The sequence below is a fragment of the Grus americana genome, unplaced genomic scaffold (genome assembly GCF_028858705.1).
Source record: "Grus americana isolate bGruAme1 unplaced genomic scaffold, bGruAme1.mat scaffold_508, whole genome shotgun sequence".
Lineage (NCBI taxonomy): Eukaryota > Metazoa > Chordata > Aves > Gruiformes > Gruidae > Grus > Grus americana.
In genome coordinates, this window is record NW_026561761.1 from 37,227 (window position 1) to 53,964 (window position 16,738).

The 16,738-nt window shown below is 57.5% G+C and overlaps 2 protein-coding genes and 1 pseudogene across 2 annotated transcripts; 1 reads left to right on the forward strand and 2 right to left on the reverse strand.

Moving 5' to 3' along the window:
* Positions 1 to 9,014: 9,014 nt before the first annotated feature.
* On the reverse strand, positions 9,015 to 10,258 carry LOC129200804 (lutropin subunit beta-like). The gene is made up of 3 exons (XM_054812057.1): positions 10,135 to 10,258; positions 9,694 to 9,909; positions 9,015 to 9,258 (listed from the first exon to the last, which is right to left on the reverse strand). The coding sequence occupies exons 1-3, from the start codon at positions 10,147 to 10,149 to the stop codon at positions 9,022 to 9,024; spliced, it is 468 nt and encodes a 155-aa protein (XP_054668032.1). The 5' UTR covers positions 10,150 to 10,258; the 3' UTR covers positions 9,015 to 9,021.
* An 802-nt stretch (positions 10,259 to 11,060) lies between these two features.
* LOC129200805 (mucin-3A-like) lies at positions 11,061 to 12,851 on the forward strand. The gene is made up of 6 exons (XM_054812058.1): positions 11,061 to 11,498; positions 11,590 to 11,678; positions 11,817 to 11,885; positions 11,961 to 12,015; positions 12,532 to 12,568; positions 12,691 to 12,851. The coding sequence occupies exons 1-6, from the start codon at positions 11,061 to 11,063 to the stop codon at positions 12,774 to 12,776; spliced, it is 774 nt and encodes a 257-aa protein (XP_054668033.1). The 3' UTR covers positions 12,777 to 12,851.
* Positions 12,852 to 13,956: 1,105 nt separating this feature from the next.
* On the reverse strand, positions 13,957 to 16,092 carry LOC129200806 (liprin-alpha-3-like; annotated as a pseudogene).
* Positions 16,093 to 16,738: the final 646 nt, after the last annotated feature.

Here is a 16,738-nt window from a genome sequence, read left to right on the forward strand (position 1 = left end):
GACCAGAGACATTGCCAAACAAGACGATCTACAGGGCGCAACACCCAGGCAAAGAAGCTCTATGGCAACCCCAGAAAAGAACTGACCGCAATGGCCCATTATAAGAAGTTACCATCAAAACCAGGGTGAGGGATGCAGCAAGAAGCCTGTCTCCAAGACCTATGAACCTAAGGAGGCAGGGAAGAAGCCCCAGTCCCTGAAGAGGGATGGCTGGAGAGCAGAGCTCCCGGCACAGCCTGGGAAGAGGCTGCAAGAAGAGGACCCACCGGAAGCTTCCGAGATGTAAGACCGATCCACACCGTAAGCTTGCTAGGCAAGCAAAGCAGTGCCCCATTGGCACTACACCAATGAATACAGGCATTCGAGAGCCTAGGGATGGTGCCCGAGAAGCACGCCGTGCCCCTTGAGAGCAAAGAGGGCATTGAGAGCCAAGCAAGGGCAAAGACAGACAACAAGACACACAAACATAACGCAGGCTAGAACTGCCCTGCCCAGTCTAGCATCGTGCTGACGAGCAACCCGCTCCCTGCCCAAATGGGACTCCTCCCAGACAGCCCCCTCCCCTACGCTAACCATAAAACCCCTCCTCTGCAACCCCCAAACTTGCCCCCTCCTCAGCCCATTCCCTTCCCAGCCATGGTCCCTCAACTTAGCTTGCAGAGGGCCAGGGATCTCGAACCATCCGCAACAAACAATGTGCGCATCACACATCAGCTCACTGGGACGTTCCGGCAGTCGCCCGGTGCCTCATCATCTACAGTAAAAAAACACTAAAGCAGTGCCGTCAGTCAGCATTGCACCAGCCGACACCAACCTTGCCCACAACACCCCCCTCCTCAAAACAGAGGTGTCTTTCCACTCACCTGCTTGGTCCAGAGATGGACACAGCAGCTGTCCTCACTTGTGGCACCTAAGAGGCCAAGAGACACAAAATTACTCCTACGTTTCTGAGAAGTCACCGCTCCCACAATTGCCCTCGACCGTTCTTCCAGCTCACCTCAAATGGGCATCCGGTTCCAAAGGTGGCCGCACAGCACCTACAAAACCAGAGGGAAACGCTCAAACAAGTCACCATATAGCGCTGACTATTAGACACCGACAACCGCCTCACCTTCTCGGACCACTCGTCGGCACACGGCTTCGCCCCTCCGAGGCTCCCTGCGGCACCTGCCAAAAGAACAGAGCAAAAGGCACATGCTGAGACGCTGCCCAAAACTGCCACCGGCACCGATTCTCATCTCCCCCTCCTTTACCTCAGCCGCTTGCTCACCTGGCCTCTGTCATATTGGGCTGCCATCCTTGCGCCCCGCCTAGGAAACATAAACAAAGGCTACCTGAATCTTAACCAGCTATGCAACACCAGAAAAATAACAGCCACGCTTCAGCCCGCTAATCACTGCTCACCTGGCCTGAGTCACCTCCCATGTCCATATCCAGCTTCACACCTTCAAAATAAGAAAGACACCACACAAATCTTAATGGAGTCATATAGCCACCAGCCACATCTTCCCTCCGACACCACCGGCCAACCCACCTTCTTACAGGGTGCTCTGCTCCCCTCCCCTGCTGCTCTCTGCTGTGCAACTTGTCTTTCTGCATGACAAAAACCCCAAAATAATTAAACAAGTCACCCAGATGCTGAGTGAGAGCCAAACAATTCCACACTAGCCATATCGACACACTAACCATGTGCTCTATTGTATTCCACCCAACCCTGACTCGACAACCCTGGGCAGAGCAGCTCCACACCCAAGACACACACACGGACCAAGACTACACAGAACTCTACAAATGATGTGACTCAAAGATGAGAGAAAACTCTCAGCAAGAAGAAGGACTCCCAGACCAGAGAGGCTGCCGAGCAAGGCGACCTACAGGGCATGACGCCCAGGTGAGGAAGCTCTACGGCAACCCCAGAAAAGAATGGACTGTGACAGCCCATTGGAAGAAGTTACGGTCAAAACTGAGGTGAGGGATGCGGCAAGAAGCCTCTCTTCAAGACCTAAGAACATAAGGATGCAGGGAAGAAGCCTCGGTCCCTGAGAATGGACGGCTGGAGAGCAGCGCTCCCGACGCAGCCTAGGACTAGGCTGCAAAAAGAGGACCCGCCGGAAGGTTCCGAGATGCAAGAACGATCCACGCCGTAAGCTTGCGAGGCAAGCAAAGAAGCACCTAACTGGCACTACGCCGATGACTACGGGCATTTGAGAGCCTAGGGATGGCACTCGAGAAGCACACCGTACCCCTTGAGCGCAACGAGGCCGTTGAGACCCGAGGAAGGGCTAAGACACACAGGACAAGACACACAAATATAATACAGGCTGGAACTGCCCTGCCCAGTCTAGCATCATGCTGACGAGCAACCCGCTCCCTTTGCCTGCCCAAGGGGGACTGCTCCCAGACAGCCCCCTCCCCTACGCTAACCTTAAATGCTTCCAAGAACAAGAGAACATAACTGCCATGACCGGTACTAGAGCAAGCCTCATCATCCACTTATGGAAAAAGGTAAAACTATAAAATAGAAAAAGTTTGTGTGTCAGGACCACACTAAAAGACAGACCCCCTGGCTGGAGATTGTTATGAGCACAGGTGATACGCATCCTCTTCACCGTGAAATTCCAGGGAATACAGTCGCTTGAGCCTGCGCTGGAAATAAGTGCCTAGTCCGTGTCTCTAAGTAACTGTGACATCCAGATGGACAGTGAAGGGATAGATGCAAAAATTAAGCCAGGGAATGCAGAAGGTACAGGGAAGCAGAGGCCTCAGAGTTCAGGAGGGTATATTTTAACCTACCCCATGCTTCACAAGATGAGACTCTTCTGACATTCAGCTCTGCTTATGGCCATACTGAGGGCCAGATAGCTTACACCGCACGTCTCGGGATCGTCATACCTCCGGTCAGCTGCGATGAGACCGAGCTAGAATAGACCTCAGTGGCACCCAAATCCAGCTCTAAAACTTACGTGAGAATGGGTGATGAGCCCTCCTCTTTCACAACTGTCCCTTGGTCCCAAAACTTTAGAAACTCCTTCTCTTCTCCTGAACTCTGAGAAGGAACCCCACTCCTTCCCGACAACTCTTTCCTTGTATTTGCACCCCCAAACCCCCCCCCCCGTGTCGGCTGCTCCTCAAAGCCTTACCCTGCATTCTGCAGGCAACTCTTACCTTCTGTCTTCCTGCAAGCTATGGGCCCGCAAAATAAACAAAGTCCCAATGCTTATAATGTACAAGAAGCCTGCAGCGAGCCGCAAAGGTTCTAAGAACAACGCGGTACTCTGTGGGTGATCGGGAAAAGCGGCGAGCTGTCCCGTAGCCTGAAAGATGCTATACCTTACATCCCTGCTGCTTTCTTGAGAAATGCTAAAACTCCGTGAACAAATATGTACAAGATGCTCACCCTAACCCCTGCTAGATAATCTCATTGTTGGTCCTATTAAGAGAAATACTACTGGCAACTTACATAGCTTACAGGAAAACCGGAGAAAAACTCAAGGTTCCATCTTCTGTAAAGTCAGGGATTCCAGTAAAGTGCAATGGACCTAGAAGAAAGAAATACATGTTATTAAATGGTCTTACAAACCTCTGAATGCTCAATATAAAAATACTGACCTGAAAAAAATAATAAATGAAAAAAAAAACCCACCCAAAACTGCATAAAGCATACTTTCTATTAAATACACTGCTTAACCTTGACTGGTCCCAAAGCTCTTATCTCAGATGCATCTACCCAAAAAGCCAAACTGATGCTAAAGCTGCCATTGACTGAAGGCACAGCAGAGCTCTAGCACCACAGAAGCCTGGAAGCAGATTGAGCTCCCCAGCAGAGGCCTGCGGTTCATATACCCCGGGCCCTGCCCACCATCCTTCCCACCAGCCCCTGGGAAAGGGGAGGGGCCGACCACCACAAGGCTTAAAAGCGGCCAGAGGAGCAGCTGTGGATTTTTCTCACCTGTCTTGAGTTTATGGTGTGCTAAGTGCTGAATAGAGAAAGCGGCTCTTGTTTTACTGTGACTCCATCTATCGTATCGGTGATGTGACCGGGTACATAATTAGATTTGATTTTTCTGTGCTGTATATGGAAAAAGATGGATGGTATACTAAATCTTGTAGGAAAGTAGTTAATTAAATGCAATGACAATATTGTTGTTGAAAATTATGTTTGTTAGTTTGCTATAAAAACCCCAAAATGCTCCAGGCTTACGCATTGTTTTGAGCGAGACCACACGTACTGCCTGACTTCTGCTGGAAATATGTTCTGGATAAGACCAAATGACAAAGCCGGAATAGATCCTGTGAGAATCCCTTCTGAAAAATATCTCTGGCTGAAGAGTAAATTACCTACTGTAAATTGTCAACTAACCTCGACAGTCTCTCTGACTGACTCCCTTAACAGAACTAGATGAGTCCGAAAGGAGAGAAAGTGCCAGAAAAACCATAGAAAATTAAAAATATGCATCAGAAACTCTACCAAACACCCTTATGAACAGGCAAGTAGCTAGAACGAAAAAAACCTGCAAAGCACAACAACAAACACCATGGGAGATGTATCAGTAAAAATAGATGAAGGCTGTCCCCATCTCTGAAAAACTCAAGAGCAAACCTGAGCTGAAGACCAGACGCCCCTGGCTTGCTCGCTGGCGGGGCAGGATGAGGCGCAGAAAAGGCCTCGATGCCTTGCGAGCATCGCTCGGCGATAATTAACGCGCTGCTGTAGTATGGATGCTGTTTTCGGTGCGAATCCGAAACGTAGCCCCGTACTGGCTACCGTGAAGGAAACTAACTCTATACCATCCAAAACCGACACACGCAGAAACAAAATTTTAAAACTTGTGGTATGGTACAGGAAATGCAGGAGAAAAATTAAAAATGGAACCGAAAACTAGATAAAGACTTAAACAGAAAATTTGGAGAGCGATGGAGTATGGGAAAGACAAGAAAACAATAAAAAAAACCAGACGTCAAACATAAAAGTTGTCAGAGAAAGTAAACATAACAAGGGATGGCATTAAGCCAGGCAAGAAAAAAATTTTAAAATGAGGATATGGTAAAAAATAGATGCTGACAAGAAAATATGATTTAAGAAGCGACAGGGTACATGACAGATGGCAATAAATTAAAAAATATGGATGGGGAGCTTGATAAAAGTAAATGTGGGATGAAAATGGAAAAAGCAATGGTGTTCAGAACAGATGGGGAAAAAAATTAAAAGCAAAGACAGCGAATGGGTTAAAGTAGACATACAAAGAAAATTTAAAAAGCAAAAGCATTAGGGAAAGACACGAAAAAAATTAAAAATAAGGGTAGGGTGATAGAGACACACAGAGGAAGCAAATGATAAAAGCAGAGGCATTAAGGAAAGAAAAGGAAAAGTTACAAAATAAGAATAGGGAGAAAAAGACAGAGAGAAGTAGGAAGCGATGAGGTATAGGGCAGACGGGTACTTAGTCCCGCCTCGCCAAAAGCATAGATCTGGCATTTAGAGTCCTCTATTTTGAGGAGGAGAACTCCAACTACCCGGATGGGTCGATGAGCCTGGACCGCTCGCTCTCCTCCCCAAGCTCGGACGCCTCTTTGGTAAGACTTGCACCTCTGACTACGTCGGGTGTTACCCCGGGAAAGTATCGTTAACAAAAGTGCTGAACTATTAACTTGAACTCGATTTTTGCAGTAAGTGTACTTATCAACTGCAATTCCAAACTCGTTATGTCTGCCGCCGCAATAAATGACCAATCTTTTTCAACTTTGCGATACTGTCTCGGTGAAAGTCCTTGGTGAGGCTCTGACAGACAAACGTTGACTCTGATAAGTGGCTACACACATAACGCTTTAGACATAAACTGTTGACCGAGTCTGGGACTAAGACTGGACCTAGCCGCACCTCGGCTCCTCTCTGAGAAGGAGTTTAGAAAGCGAGGGGGTCCTTTCTGAACCCGGGGATTCAACGGGAGGGCGTCCCTCAGCCACGCGTCACGCTCGCACCCCTTCACGCGACACCGTCAGCCGCCAGAGGATTTATGTCGGAGCGCTTTGAGGAATTTGTTGTCCGTGGCAGAGAGAAGGTGCCCGGCCAGCAGAAAATACATAAATATTCACATTAATAATAATATTTCATTAATGAATATATTTCTCTTAATATTCCTATTTATCTTGATATTTACATTAATAATCATATTTACGTTAATAGTCGCCTCCTGTCTATGTATTTGTTGATGTCCGCACACACGTGTCCTCCAACCTTGCAGTTTTCCTCCCACGATCGCAAAAGCGGCTCTGGGGATATTCAAAAAAGTGTGGGGATTCTTTTCTCCCTCAAATTCCACATCTTTGTGTCATAATATTGACACAAACACACCCTGTCTGGGCAGAGACTTTGAGTATCTGGAGATATGGACCAATACAGATCAAGTTCAAGGAGAACTTTGCACAGGTGTTACCAGGAAGTTGGTTTTGTCGATCGTGACGTGGGTTTTTTTCTGCTCTGAAACCTTCTTCCAACCAGAAAATCATAGAAGATCACAAGTGGGAAGGAACCCATAAGGATCATCGAGTCTGATTCTCCAAGAGCTGTGGAGAAGACACCAGAGATGAGCGGAAATTCCCTGTGGAAATCCTTAGAGCGGAGCGTGGAGATCCAGATCGACAACAAAACCCAGGATGTCACCTTGCACAATCCCAGGTAATGCCTTGAGGAGGGGACAGGGGGTTAGAAGACCACTTGCTGGAGGGGGAACCCCCAGGATTCAGGCAGAAGGTCCAAGTTGCACCATCTCCCAGTGGTCAGACCTCCTCCTGGTGGTTTGACCGCCTCCCATTGGTCAAACCTTGGTGGTTGGACCACATCCCTTGTAAGCCCAAGCGCTCTCCCCATCCCATTCCCTCCTCACGTGCACTCTCCTTCCAGGAGCTATTGCTTCAGTGGCTTCAGCTCGACGCCACCCAGCCCCAGGATCCCACCAGGCATCACGGACAGTTGCCAATTCACCAACTCGGTGATGCATTTTCGGGGGTGCGTGGGGGTCCTGATGTACGAAGCAGACACCTTCACGTTGGCTATCCTCTTCTCCAATCCCTTTGACTACAATATTTTCTATGTGGAGCTTGCCATGGAGATCTCCCTGCACAAAGCCCACCGTGGCAACTTGGAGGACATCTACAACAGGATGTATAGCGGTATACCCGCCAGCACTGACAAGGGCACCATGTTGCACCGAGTCAAGCTCGGTGTGTGCCAGGAACCTGTCATGGTCTCCACTGGCCACGTGAAGGTCACAGCCACCATGTCCAATGCTGCAAAATCAATCATCAGAGTTATCGTGGAGAATCAAGATGGTCCCACCACCTAAATCCAGAGGAAGCACCAACAGGCTTGGGCAGTATCAGCTGGAGGGATGGACATGGTCTGTATGGCTGGAAACACCAGGCAGAACCTGCTGCCCTCAGTAAATGGTTCAGTAAAGCAATTGTGCCTCGTGCTGTGTTGTCCTAAGTAGAAGAGTCTGGGATCTTCAAGGCTGGGGACCTCAAGGTTGGGGGCCTTCATGGGGTCCCCTAAGGTTGGGGTCATCGAGGTTAGGGGGGAGGGGGTCCTCCAAGTTTGGGGGTCCCCAGGAGGGCTTCAGGGAGGTCTTCAATGTTGAGGGTCCCTAAGGTCGAGGTCTCCAAGGTTTGGGACTCCAAGGTCAGGGGTCCCTAAGGTTGGGCTCCTCAAGGTGGGGGGGTGTCCAAGGTTGGGGGCCTCAAGGTTGGGGGCGTCCAAGGTTGGGTGCCTCCATGAGTGTTTCAGGGAGTCCCCAAGATTGTGTAAAAGGATATAAGAAATTTACCAGATGTGAATTACCTTAAGTTTGCTTTATTGCAGCGCTGGATGCGCAGGGGAACAGCTCCACCCAACGTGCATGCAGGTGATTACCAATGCACAGGTTATATAGAATCAAAATATACATATTCATCATTTTTCTCAGAAAAGGCAGTCCTATGATAATTATTTCTTGGAATTCATTTACATATTTTCCTCCCCATCACGCATGCTCGGTGATTTGAGTTGGTGGTCATCAGTGGTCGCACACCCGTGTTTGCTGGATGACCCTCTTCTTACGGGCATGTACAGTACCGTTGCTGTGGATGCACCTGTCCGTAACAACTTACTTCATAAGATTAATATCGCCGGGCCTATTGTCCGGTTGGGTAGGGACTGTACGTGGAACGTAGGAGCATTGTACATTGCCATGGTCAGTTAGCTTCATTACCTATTACCTTGATTACAAACTAATTATTCCAAGCTAATCATTCTGTAGTTTCTGTCTCACGGCCTCTATCCCAGGATTACATTCCCCCCTTTGGAAGTTTTCCTTCCAGGCCTTGAGTAGCTTTCTGGTTAACATAAATTTTCTTATAGCTAAGTTTCTATATTTTCTACAGTTGAGGTCCCCAAGATTGGGGGTCCCCAGGAGTGTTTCAGGAAGTCCTCAAGGTTGGAGTCTTCAAGGCTGAGGTTCCTCAAGGTCAGGGGTCCCCAAGGTCTGGGGTTCCCAAGGTTGGGGTCTTCAAAGTTGGGGATCTCCAATGTTGGGGGGTCTCCAAGGTTGGAGGTTCACATGAGTGTTTCAGGAGGTCCCCAAGGTAGGGTGTCCCCAAGGTTGGACTCTCCACAGTTGAGGTCCCTAGGCTGAGGCTTTCAAGGTTGCCCCCCCCCCACAAGGTTGGGGGGTCCTCAAGGTTGAGGGTCTCCAAGTTTAGGGGATCTCTATGAATGTTTCAGAGGGTCCCCCAGGTTGAGATCCCCAAGGCTGCGTTCCCCAAGGTTGAGGTCTCCAAGTTTGGGGGAGTCTCCAATTTTGAGGGTGCCCAGGAGTGTTTCAGGGGTTCCCTAAGGTTGGGGGTCTTCAAGGTTGGGGTTCTCAAAGTTGGGTGTTTCCAAGGTTAGGGGTCCCTATGAGTGTTTCAGGGGGTCCCTGAGATTTGGGGAGGAGGTCCCCCCACCATCAAAGACAAGAGGCACCATTAAGAGCTGCTGGGGTGACTTTATTGCCCCCCAAACCCCCCCGGGGCTCCGCAGAAGGCAGGGCCCAACCCGGCAACAGTGCAGTCAGCCGTGGCCATGGGGCAGCGGCCGCAGTGGCAGCCGAGGGCCACCGGGACGGTGACGCTGGGGTCGGTGCCGGGGGGGCAGCCCCTCAGCACCCACCGCTCGTAGCGCACCCCAAAATAGGTACAGGCTGACTGAGCCGGGGCACCCAGGGGGCTGCGGTACACCGGCTCCTGGGGTGGGGAAGGGGGAGGGTTGTCTTACCTGGGTACCCCCCAGCACCCCAAATACCCCCCCAGCAACCCAATATGCCCCAAGCACCCCCAGAACCCCTCTAGCACCCCAAATAGCACCAGCATCCAGAGACTCCTCCCAGCACCCCAAATAGCCATGTCCCCCCATATTGCCCATGTGTGTCCCCCATGTCCCCCCACATCCCCCATGTCCCCCCTATCCCCACATCCCCCAGCCCCCCCATATCCCATGTTCCCACATCCCCCCATAGCCCCCATGTTCCCACACCTCCCAAGTCCCCCCCTAGCCCCCCCATCCCCCCGTTGTCCCCATAGCCCCCCCATGCACCCCCATGTGTCCTCATGTCCCCTATCCCCCTCCCCATGTCCCTCCACCTCCCCTTGTCGTCCCCCCCCGCTTTGTTTCCCCCATACCCGGGTGCGGCAGTACCCCCCACAAGCCGTGGTGGTCACTGCCAGGCATTGGGGACACTCGTCCTTCTCCACGGCCACTGTCACGTTGATGGGACGACACGGGGGGCGGACAGGACCCCCCACAACCATGGGGTTCCCCACAACCATGGGGTTCCCCACAGCTACGGGGGTCCCCAAGGCCATGGGGGTGCCCATCAGTGTCACCAGGACCAGCACCTGTGGGAAATGAGGCACAGCCCCATGGTGGGGTCCCCATGGCTCCCCCTGCCCCACAGCTGCCCATGGTGGGGAGCTGCCCAATGCCCCCCAGCCCCGCAGCTGCCCCATGGTGAGGGGGTCCCCAATGCCCCTCAGCCCCATGGCCCCCTCTGCCCCACAACTGCCCCACAGTGCAGGGTCTCCACGGCCCCCCCAGCCCCACATCTGCCCTCGCACACTCACCCGCACTCCCCCCATGATGCTGTGGAGCCGGTTCCTCTTGGGGGGGGGGGGGGAGTGGGGTGCGGTGGTGTCCCCCTCTTTATCCCCAACCCCACCCCCGGCTGCCCCCCACCCCAAGGCTGCAGGGGGGGGAGGGGCACAAGGCCAGACAGGGCACCAAGGCGTCTGGGCAGCGTTGCTTGGTGACACCCCCCCTTCCCCCTCCCTCCCCCTCCCCCAATGTCCTTCGTGCCCCCGCTTGTCCCTGAGTCCCGGGGGGGGGGGGGGGTGGGGTGGGGTGTCCCATAATCCCCCAGGGTAGCACATGACACCCCACTCTCGGGGGGGGGGCCCTCTATTTATAGCCCTGAGGGGGATCCAGTTTCTTCCTCTACCCCCATCTTAGCGGGGGGGCTGCCCCCCAAGTGTGGGGCAAATAGACTTTATTGGGGGGGGGGGGGTGGTAGCGGTGGATGGCGGGGGCAGGGGGGGATGGGGAAATGGACCCAGGCGTTTGGGGCTGCCCAACCCCACCCCCCCCCCAATGGATCTATTTATAGGGGGAAGGGGGGGGCCCCGGGGGGGGCACTGGGGGGGGGGGGGGCAGCTGGGGCTGTCACTCAGAGAAGCCGCCACCACCATGGCCGGATCCTGGTTCCTGGGGCTGCTCCTGGGGTTGTTGCTGGTCCAGGGCACCCCCGGGGGAGAAGGGGGGGCCCCCGGGGGTCACCATGGCAATGAGGAGCATCCCCATCACCGTGGTAACCAGGGAGAGGAACCCCAGGATCTCTATGTTGATGGGGAGGACTCCCACAGATATCACCATGGCAATGGGGAACCCCATCACCATCATCGTCATCACTATGATGGTCACCATGGTGACAAGGAAGCCCATCACCATCATCGTCATCACTATGACGAGGGGGGGAACCCCCACAGTCTTCGCCATGGCGACGGGGACCCCCATCACCAGCATGACGAGTGCCATGGTAATGAGGAACCCCAGCAACATCATCGCCATGGCAACGAGGACCCCCATCACCATCATCACCTTGATGATCGCCATGGCGATGAGGAATACCACCACCACCACCATCACCACCATGAGAGTCACCATGGCAACGAGGACCCCCATCACCATCGTCATCACCATGACCCCCCCAGCCATCACCATGGCGATGAGGAAGACCCCAGCAACCATCATCCCCATGACAATGATGAAGGCCAAGCCCTGTACCCCTATCGCCATAGCAATGAGGACCCCCACTATCACCATGGTTATGAAGGACATCACCATGGTGACGACCCCCATGACCATGGGGACCCCCCAAGCTCAGAGGAGGAGGAGGAGGATGGTGACGGGGACACCTCTGAGGAGGATGAAGGTGGGTGGGTCGGGGGGGGGGGGGGCATTCTGGCTTGGGGGAACCCAAACATCCGGGGTGACCCCCCCCCCCCCCCCACCCCCGGTTGCAGGGAGCGAGGAGGAAGAGGAGGAAGAGGAGGATGAGGCTGAAGGGCAATACCAGCCTGGCTCCATCTGCCGTTACTGCACCTTCTGCAAGGTACCCGGTGGGACGGGGGCAGGGGGACAGGGACACCCTTTGGGGACCCCCCGGACCCCCCCTGTACCCCCTTGGAGACATGCCCGACACCCCCCCTGTCGTGTCTCCATCCCCCCATCTGACCCCCCCCATTTCCAGCACTGCCAGCTCTGCGCCCGCTGTCCCTGTGCCGAGGGTGACACTGGTGACCACTGTCCCCACTGCCAGGTAACCCCCCCGGGACCCCTGGGACCCCCCCCCAATCTCTATGACCCCTGTGACCTCTGCTTCCTCCCCCCCCAGGGCTGCCAGTTCTGCTACCTGTGTCCCCTCCTGTGTGACACCGCCTGCCAGCCCGGTGAGACCCCCCCTGGACCCCCTATGGCCCCCCCCAGTACCCCACAGCCCCTCCAAATCCCCCGAGACCCCCCCGGACCCCCTGACCCCCCCCCCCGATACCCAACAGCCCCCCCAAATCCCCTGAGACCTCCCCATAGCCCCCTATAGCCCCCCCTGAGCCCCCCCCGACACCTGCAGCCCCCCCCAGATCACTGAGACCCCCCCAAAATCCCCTTGAGGACCCTCCCAGAGCCCCCCCCCTTGAGCCCCCCCAATACCCTACAGCGCCCCCAAATCCCCTTGAGACCCCCCCAGAGCCCCCCATGGCGCTCCCCCCCCCCCCCAACACCCCCTAGCTCCTCCAGAAATCCCCCCCAACACCCCCCCCGAACCCCCCCCAGATCCCTCAGACCCCCTAAATCTCTGTAGCCCCCCCGACCCCTCCCCCCCCAACACCCTTCCAGCCCCATGGTGGGGGGGGGTCCACGACTTCCCCAGACCCCCCAAACCCCCCCCCCCCCCCATTTCATTCCAGGGAGCCTCGTGGATGAGCTTTCGGGGGCTTTACTCCAGTAAGTGCCCCCCCAAACCTGGGGAGGGTCCCCCAACAACCCCCCCATCACCCTAACCCTCTCCTAATATTTTTGGGGGGGTGACACCCCCCCCCCCCCAATATAACCTTCCCCCCACTCAGGTCGCTTGCAAGCTTCTTTGAGGCACCGGAGGCTTGAGTGGATTTGGGGGGGCCTAGGGGCCCCCCCCACACACACATTTTGCTGATACACACACCCCCCAGCTGATATCCCCTCTCCCCAATTTGGGGGGGGGGGGGGGGCTGGAAATAAAAGGCCTGAAATACTGGTGGTGGGATGTGGGGGGAGGGGTTTGGAGGGGCTCTGGGGTCACCTGGAGGGTTGGGGGGGCCCGCGGGGGGGGGGGGGCCTTTTGGGAGGGGGGGGCACAAAATCCCCATTATCAGGGGTGGGGGTTTTTTCCTTATTTTTTAATTTTTTTTTCCATGCAAAACGCCCCCCCCCCCCGCTCCCCTCCCCCCCCCGCGATAAGGGAATTAAAAAGGAGGGGGGGGTCGCTGCGGGGGGAGGTAAGGCATGGGGGGAGGAGAGCCCCCCCAACACCCCCCCCAACACCCCCCCCCCTCCCCTTTTTAGCAGCAGAGTCAGAGCCACCCAGGGCTCGGCAATGGGGGGGGTACATTCCCCCCCCCAAAATACCACACACCTCCCCCCCCGCACACGCACACGGGGAGGGGGAAGATTTGGGGGGGCGGGGGGGGGGAGGAGTGCGATTTTTTGGGGGGGGGGGGGTGTCCCCCAGGCTTCATCCATCACTTCAGGGCACCTGGAAAGGGGAGGGGGCGTGTGTGAAAGCTGAAGGGGAGGTGATCCCCAAAATAAGGACCCCACCCCCACCTTGGAGCTCCCCCTCATTTCCAAGCCCCCCTCCCCCAAGTCCTTATTGCCCCCCCCAGCCCCTCCCATTTTCCCAGCCCCACCCCCATTTCTCAGCCCCCCGCCCCCCCTCACCGCTAGCAGGAGTAGGTCCGCACAGACACCCCATCCCCCCTTTGGGGGGGCAGCGAATTACCTGGGGGAGGGGGGGGGCACAGGGTCAGCACCTCCCCCCCCAAAGACCCCCTCCATGTCACACACACCCCCCAGCCCCCCAATATCACCCTGCGTCCCCCCCCCAGGCCCCCCATCCCCCCCCCATGCCACCCCAGACCCTCCCACCCCCCCATGTCACCCCCACCCGCACCCCGACCCCCCAATGTCCCCCACCCCACCCCCGAGACCTCCCCCCCCCCCCATGTCCCCTCCATGTCACCCAGCCCCTCCCTAGGGACCCCCCCACCTCCTCAATGTCACCCCACCCCCCCATGCCCCCCCAGCCCTCTGCCTCCCCATGTGACACCCCCGACCCCCCATTTCCACCCCCCCCCTCACCCTCGGGCTGGATCTTGCGCAGCGGCAGGGCTGGGGTCCCCAGGGGCCCCCCCCCGAAAGTTGGGGGGCAGCATCTCGGCGGCGTCAGGCCCCCCCCCCCCGCAGTTCCTTCTCCGGAAGAGTTTACGCCAGGACGGGGAGCGGGTGAAGGCCTTGGAGCCATCCTGGGGGGGGTGGGGGCACCCATGGGTGGGGGGGCACCCTGACGCACCCCCCCCCACTGACCCCTGAGATGGGGAAGGGGGATTGAGGTGGGCCTGGGGCAGGGGGAGCACCCATGGGTGGGGGGCACCCTGACCCCTGAGATCGGTATGGAAGAGGGTTGGGGTGGATGGGGGGATTGGGGGGGGGGGAGGGTCCCTGGGGGACACCCATGGGTGGGGTGTCACTGCCTGACCCCACCCTGAGCACTACAGACCCCGGGAGGGGGGGGGGGGGGGGTCCCACGGGGGGGATCTCCAGGGTGCCCTGGATGAGGGGGTCCCACGGGGGAGATCCCATGAGGGGGTCCCTGGGCCCCACCTCGTCGAGGCGCCGGTCGGTGCCCACGCTGATGAGGGTGCTGAACTCCTTCTCCAGCAGCTGCCGGGCCTGGGGGGGGACACGGGGGGACACGGGGGGACATGGCTGTCCAGCTCCCCCAGTTGCTCCCAGCCTCCCCCAGTCCCTCCAGTCTCCCCCTCCCCAGTCCCCCCCATATCCCTCACATTCCCCCTCAGTCCCCTCCCAGTCCCTTCCCAGTGCCCCCCTGTCCCCCCAGTGCCCCCAGTGCCCCCTGTCCCCCCCATACCCCCAGTCCCCCCAGTGCCCCCCGTCTCTCCCATCCCCCCAGTGCCCCCCAATGCTACCTGTGCCCCCCATCCCCCCTGTGCCCCCCCATCCTCCCAGTCTCCCCAATACCCTGTGCCCCGCCATACCCCCCAGTGCCCCCAGTGCCTCCTGTCCCCCCAGTACCCCCCACTGCCCCCCGTGCCCCCCACCAGGGTGTTCTGGGTGGGGATCTGGAGCAGCAGGGCCAGGTCTGCCCAGTCGAAGGTGTCGTCCAGGGCCAGCAGCGCCCCGTGCACCCCGCTCTCCCCCAGGTTGCGGGCGAACTCCTTCAGCCCCACGCTCTGCACCCACGCCGTCACCCGCTCGTTCGACCACACCACCACGTCTGGGGACACGTCACTGCCCCACGGCACCCCATGGACGCCCCACGGCACCCCACGACACCCCACAGAGACCCCACAGCACTCCACGGACACCCCACGGGACTCCCAAGGTACCCCCAAACAATCTGCGGCACCCTACAGCACCCCACAGGACCTCCATAAGCACTCCCGTGTCAACCCACGGTGCGACCCCAGGACCCCCCCGGACCCACCCAGGAACCCCCCAGACCCCCCAGGACCCCCCCATACCGGTGCTCTGGGCCTGGCTCTCCTCCCGCCGCCGCCTCCAGCTCCTTTCGGTCGTAGTTGAGGCGTTTTCAGGCACATGATGCCGTAATGGAGACTCACCCTGGGGGAGGGGGGGGGTCACCCGGGGGGGTCCTGGGGTCACCCTGGGGGGCTGAGGTCACCCCAAGGGTCCCAGGGTGACCCTCAGGTTCTGGGGGGGGTCATGCCAAGAGTCCCTGATTCCCTGGAAACCCCCATTCCCATGGATATCCCCCCAATCCCTAGTGACCCCTCTTCCCAGGGACCCCCACCCCATGAGACCCCCCCCCCCCCATCCCTAGTGCCCTCCCATTCCCAGGGAACCCCCCCACTCCCAGGGAACCCCACCCCATGGGCCCCCCCCCCCCCCCCCATCCCGAGTGCCCCCGCACCCCATGGGACCGCCCACCCCCATTCCCAGGGACGCCTCCCACCATCCCCATCCCCAGGGCTGCCCCCATCCCCAAACTGGGGGGGGGGGGGGTGGGGGGTTGGGGACCCCCCCAGAGTGTTGGGGACCCCCCCCCACAGACCGATGGAAGGAGTCGACCATCTTGAGCTGCCCCCTCAGCTCCTTCTTGCTGAGGTGGTCGAGCATCCGGGCGTCCACCAGTGACTCCATGAAGTAGCTGCGGTACTGGGGCAGCCCCAGGCTGGGCAGCCACTCGTTCCCCACCCACTCGTGTGGTTCATGTCCCCGTAGGCCAGGATCTGGGGACAGCCACCGCCTGGCACCGCTGCTCCCCTGGGGCACCCCCTGGACACCTTCGCCCTGCCAGGACCTCCCTGTGAACCCCCCTTCGCCCTGCCAGGACCTCCCTGTGAACCCCCCCCCAACCCCTTAACCCTGCCAGGACCCTCGTGCAAGAGGCCACCCTCATGTGAGACTCGGGGGGGGGGGGGCCTCGTGCATGGCCCTGCCCTCACACAAGGTCCCTCGTGCAAGGGGCTGGGGTCGTGCGAGGACTCGTCATGCAAGGGCCTGCCCTCGTGCAAGGCTCTGGGATCATGCAAGGCCCCTCGTGCAAGGGGCTGATGTTCGTGCGAGAGCTCTGTCTGCCTGTGAAGTCCTTCATGCGAGGCTCTTGATTCAAGGTGGGACCCCTTGTGCAAGGCCCTGCCCTCGTGCAAGGCTCTGGATTGTGGGGTGCCAAGCCTCTCGTGCAAGGCTCCAGGTTCATGGGGGTGGGCCCTCATGCAGGACAGTGCCCTTGTGCAAACGGTCTAGGTGGTGCCCGGCCCCCTTTCTGTTCAAAGTCCCAATGCAAAGACCCATCCTCCTGCACAATCCCTCGTGCAAAGCCCTGGGCTCCTATAAAGCCCCCATCCTCGTGCAAGGCCCCGTCCTCGTGCGAGG